Genomic DNA, 5,406 nt, shown 5'->3' on the forward strand with positions numbered 1-5,406 from the left:
TCTGGTCACATCCAAAATCATCATCTGAACTTTGCACAAGAAAGTAAAAAAACTGCACCACTTTGCTCCTAAATAGATTCTACTACATATGTACTGATGCATGGCCTAGGCATAGCTTAGTCTGTTTCAACATCAGAAATTTTGCAAGTCAACAAAACTTTCACATGCCAATTAAGATCAGATTGGACATTGAGCATCTCAAGCTCACCATGTGAAATTGTGTTGTTAGGGATTGGGCAAAGTGAATTTTTGTAAAATTATATTTTAGAGTACTAGAGAACATGCGGGCATGCCCGCCACAGTTTAATTGCCAATCGCCAAACTCGCAAACCCACTTGTTTTACAACAGTTTTGTCATGGTGGGACAAGATTGAATCTACACCTTACTCCTAGTAGTTTAATCCGCAACTCAGTTACCCCACTTACACTGTGATCACATCTTTGGTGATAATCAAAGTACCCTTTGATCTGGTTGGCGCGCGATTTGTTCAACCCCTCTATCACTAACTTATGAATGTTAGCCCAAAATCTATGCCAATGACGAAATGAAAGAAAGCAAAAGCAAAAGCAAGGCAAAGAAATGTATGTTAATTAAAAAGTATGGCAGTGAAGTAACGAGACAACAACAGAAACAAAAATGAAAGTGAGGCATTTTATGCTTAAACATTTATATAGAAATTATTTGATGACGTTTAGAACAGTCGATTGAAAAAAGGAAGGAGACCTCAAGTTGGTACAAATGGAAAAGACACATGCATAAGTAGACAGAAAGGAGAACAAAACGGAAAAGGAAAAGTGGCTAAGTGTAGGAGGGCAGAGAGAAAAACTGCGGGATAGCCAGGGGGATACAGTAGAAAAACAAAAGAGGCCACAAAGCAGAAACAGAAAATTGAAATTTGTGATTCCTATCACAACTTGGTATGGTAACAGTGCAGGAGAAGCAACTTGAGGCTACATTTCAAGGGAAGAGAGGGAGGCTTTATATAGGCCTTCATCTCTCTACAATGTACACATAAGGAAATGAGTAATACAAGTAGAGATGACAGGGCAAATCCGGTACATCTGGATTTGGTTTACAAGCAGTGTTATGTATTAGAAAGGGACAGATCTGGATTGATCTGTCCAGTATAAAACAATATGGAGCAATTAAAAAGGAAATGGAAAGCAGTAAAAGTAATAAAGGCACGTCTTGGGCTGCAAAAGCGCATACATGTAGAACAAAGGGAATGAGCAAATTTGGGAATCGCAAAGTGGAAACAATAGAAAGCAAAATACAAAAAGTAAAAGAAGGGGGAAAGATGAACAGGGAAAAATGGGGAAATGGAAAAGCAAAATATGAGTAGCATCTGGCCGACGAACCAAACAGAGGACCAAACACTCATGCGAGTCTGTTCTACATATTTATATATTAGATTTTCACATATCTTCAATTCAATAAAACTGGACAGCTACTCAATCAAAGCAGACAACCATCCACACAGGTCCTGCAACTCCACCATTTTTTTTGCTTTTGATTTGATCAAAAAATTGTTGTTGTGTATCCCAACCTGTCCTCAAGACATGTGATCTCCTTTGATCTGACATATTTCCAGGTCAACTCCATTTGAAAACATTGTCTGTTTATACATATGCAGATATAAGTAGTCTGGATTTGTGGTGGATCCGCCAGGCCCTTTGTTGGAGTTGCAGCTAAATTCAGTTTTCCAAAATTTCACCTTGCCCAATCCCTGTTGATTTCAATTGGGCTCAGTACGTTTAGAAAACCCAAGTCCTGCTACTTGAGCTTATGGGGTCCAAGTTGGAGAAATGCCAAGATATCTGTCTCAACATACAAATGCTGTGGGGATTTCAAATTGAAAACTGAGAAAGCTCACCTGAAAAGCACATTGTCTCAAACTTAACTAAGTCCCATTGTGCCGGGGTTTATACATAGCAAGCGATGAAGAACACCCACTTTTTCCACACAGTTGATCATGGGACGTTGGGGTTAAAGGAGATCCCAAATTTTCCCTACTAAAATTCTCAACCTACCACGCCAAATGTTCGGGGTAAGGAGTAAGTCCCTCGTGCCTCGGTCATCGCTTGCATTTTTGTTGTAATTTATGACCTCCGACGGGCTGGGATTCGGGAAGCAAAAGTACTTGAACTTTACGGCACTTTTTGGCTGACATTAACCCTCCCAAATTCTGCCTTGACCGACATTTGCAGCGTGGGTCGACCAAGTCTTCCAAAGCGCATCCTGGTACATCTTTTGAGTAGTGACAAAATGCCGATAAATACCCAGAACTTGAATCACCCAGCTCCATATAATCAGGCATGCCGCATCAGGTGTGCAAGGGTCGCCGCATCATTCAACTCAATCCAATTTCTACAGCCGTGGGTGGTCGCATCTTCGTTCCACCTCCAGCGAGGATAAGCGATGGGTTTCGTGATCGCTCGATCAACGGCAGAAACTGCCCCCTACCATCGATCGTGATTGAACTATAATCCCAATCGTTTCTGCAATATCGCGTTTTATTATATCTCTTGGCGTATCGTCACACTTGTATTCAACTAGCAATATATCTTCCGCTGCGTCCTAGACTGGAATTGCTATGCTAAGGGTTTTGTTTCGTCCTTTTCTCTGTCCGAACGTATATGATCAACCTAAACGATCGATTGAATCATCTAGCATCGCATCATGATCTCCGGTACATATCTGCGACTTGAGACAGCGAAAGAGGTTTTATATATATATCAATTCCCCTCTCCTCTATGCAAAGGTTGTATATATAGCACCTCGATTCGTCTTGAAACACGGCATCCATCGCTGGTAGCTTCATAATGAGGGACATATTTGACCGTCACTGTACCCCTGATGTAACAGTGAGAGCCCCGTTTCTATGGGTTTGCTGAGACTTGTTTCCGAAGTCTTTGTACCTAATACTGACCGGGAGCCTTAGGCTATCAACAATGAGGTTCCCATTGTCTATTGTCATTGTTTCCTTAGTCGCCATTGTCGAGTCCTTTGTTTTGCTGCCTGCAAATCTCACTTCGCCCTGCTCAGCCTCAGTTCAGGGGAGGCATATCTATGGTCAGTCGTAGTATCCTTTGTTTCAAGGTATATCCTTTTGCAAAGTTTTTCGCTGTGCATAGGAATTTACCGAACATTGCTCTGTCACTATCTTAGCCAACAAACTGTGGTCATCAAGTTCCGCCCATGCACACTTTTTAACCCCATTTGGCACTCACTTATTGATCTTCCTAACTGATGATAAGCATATCGAACAGGTACCTTCATCAACCTCTCACATACGACCATTCCTTTATCGTGGAAAAATAGCAATTCAACTCCAATTCTGTGGCATATCTTTGTTCAACCTATCTTCATTATCATATAACAATTACGGAGAGGCTTCAACGTACTGTCCGAACGGGAAATCAGCCCAAAACCTGCTCTCCACTAGAATCAATCTGTGATACTGTTCGCCGTTTCCGAGGATCGACGTTACCCAATTCACCTCAGAACCCCGATTGAAAAATATCACGCTCTACCAGCATACTTTTTTACAATGACAAGCCAATTGTCGACCGGAAGTATTCCCACCACTGCTGCCGAATGGACTATCATTCGAGACAAGATCTTAGCAACAGCGCGATCCCCATATACTCCCAGAGATAAGCGGGTACTATGGTGTCAGGGTATCATTGTGTGTCTGAGTGGATTTCTATACCTTGCCGCCTTAATGCGCCGGGCAAGCGAAAGTGGCCTGTGGTGCTTCAAAAAAGACGTTGATGGATATTGGCGCCCAAATGTACATGTTGCAATACCGCTTGTCACTATCATATATGCTGCTAGTAAGTCAAGCCGGTCCTCACCGCACAACACAAGCGATGATGGTTTGTGCAACTGACGCATGAACTACCCTTCGATAGCTCAATCTACTGCAATCGGGCTCATACTCATCGGTCCGCTTACCGATGGTAAAGGTGAGCGAGTGGTGGCATTAAATTTGGTCGCATGCAGCACGTTGTATTTCGGTGGTTGGACAAAAAGTACGAACATCTTCCCCAGACACTTTGCAGAGATGTGATGGGAAGCTGACGGTGTGATTGATACGTTTCTAGCTTGGGCTGTTTTATATGCACTGCCCTCCTCCATCTTTCGTCTTCGTCGGCGAGATGTATTGGGATCCACTGCACGCATCACCCGTCGCCGAGTTTTGCCTCCAAAGGTCTTCAACTCGCTGATCTTGATAGGCTATCTGACCGGTCTCCTTCCTGTTCCTTGGTTGTGCTTCACGGTTTATTGGGTTCAGATCATCCACCGTCGCCTTGAAGCCTTTGAACTGATCGTCAACGACTTGATCGGACATCTGTCTGCTATCCCGCAAGATATGGGTACAAGCCTTCTATTGGCTGTGAAAACTGGGCGCGAGCTTCTTGACTTGCAAGACTCTGAAAATCAAACGCTCAACAACCTTCGGATTTTCTCAGGAATTTGGTTCCTCGTTTCTTTTACTGCCCTCATCATTTTCTTATCAGCATCGTTTGCCCTCTTGCTGGCCTTCACACGCCAGATCGAGATTCTGGGTAGAATCCAACGCGAGCGCGAACAGCTTCTCTCAAGCCGAGTGTCAATTGTCTCCGCTATTACACCGGGATCCGCACTTACCACAGACAAGGCCGACTGGCGCAACGAAGGGCAGAAAACTCGAACAAAGCCATCAAATCGGATTTTCGAGCGAATCTCGGTTTGGCTACCCTCACTTCAGCCAGACGAGGACGACGATCCCCTTGATAGAAACTCTAACGAGCCCCGAAATCCGTTCGAAAGAAGACCCAGTAACCCTGGTAGACAAATGTGGCTTGCAGGAAACGAAGGAAACCTGAGACAAAAGGTTGCGGCTTTGGACCGATGGGATGGAGGTCGTAAGGGCGACGAGTTAGCTAGAAAACATCGGAAACGCATGATTGAATATTGCGTGCGCTACACTTGGCAGACTGTTTTCTGTACGCTGATCGCGACGTCCTACATCGTTCTCAACATCTTCGTAGGTAAGTAGCATGTGAAAATCCATAACGATAGTCGTCTTTCTCTAAGCTGGCTCGATACCTGATCAATCAATCATTTGGATCTGACTTTTCACCTCGCTTTTGACTGCAAGTCTGCAATGTTCTAGATGCGCCAAGATCAATCAGTCTCAGCCAATTATTCCGAACGATTGAGCAGTGGGCTTCTTGGTCATGGGGAGGAGGTCCTGGAGCTGTTCTCGGGCAGCTAGCATGCGTCGTTGCTTTTTCGAGGAATCCATCTCTTCCCCGTGAGCCTGAGAGTGGCCCTCCGGTTTCTACGGAGATGATGATCGACCAGGATTCCGAGGACGACGAGGAACATGAAATAGTCAATGGCCTTCCTGATACAAA

General features: G+C 44.2%; 1 protein-coding gene across 1 annotated transcript in view; it reads left to right on the forward strand.

The window, feature by feature from the left end:
- Window positions 1-3,551: 3,551 nt before the first annotated feature.
- Window positions 3,552-5,406, forward strand: part of MELLADRAFT_107827 (uncharacterized protein) — a gene marked incomplete at both ends in the record, with an annotated part of 2,623 nt that continues 768 nt past the window's right edge. The window contains 4 exons of the mRNA XM_007411439.1: window positions 3,552-3,837; window positions 3,916-3,969; window positions 4,108-5,037; window positions 5,148-5,383. Of these exons, the coding sequence (XP_007411501.1) occupies window positions 3,552-3,837; window positions 3,916-3,969; window positions 4,108-5,037; window positions 5,148-5,383 (1,506 nt within the window). The remainder of the gene's footprint in view (window positions 3,838-3,915; window positions 3,970-4,107; window positions 5,038-5,147; window positions 5,384-5,406) is intronic.

The sequence above is a fragment of the Melampsora larici-populina genome (genome assembly GCF_000204055.1).
Source record: "Melampsora larici-populina 98AG31 unplaced genomic scaffold MELLAscaffold_25, whole genome shotgun sequence".
Lineage (NCBI taxonomy): Eukaryota > Fungi > Basidiomycota > Pucciniomycetes > Pucciniales > Melampsoraceae > Melampsora > Melampsora laricis-populina.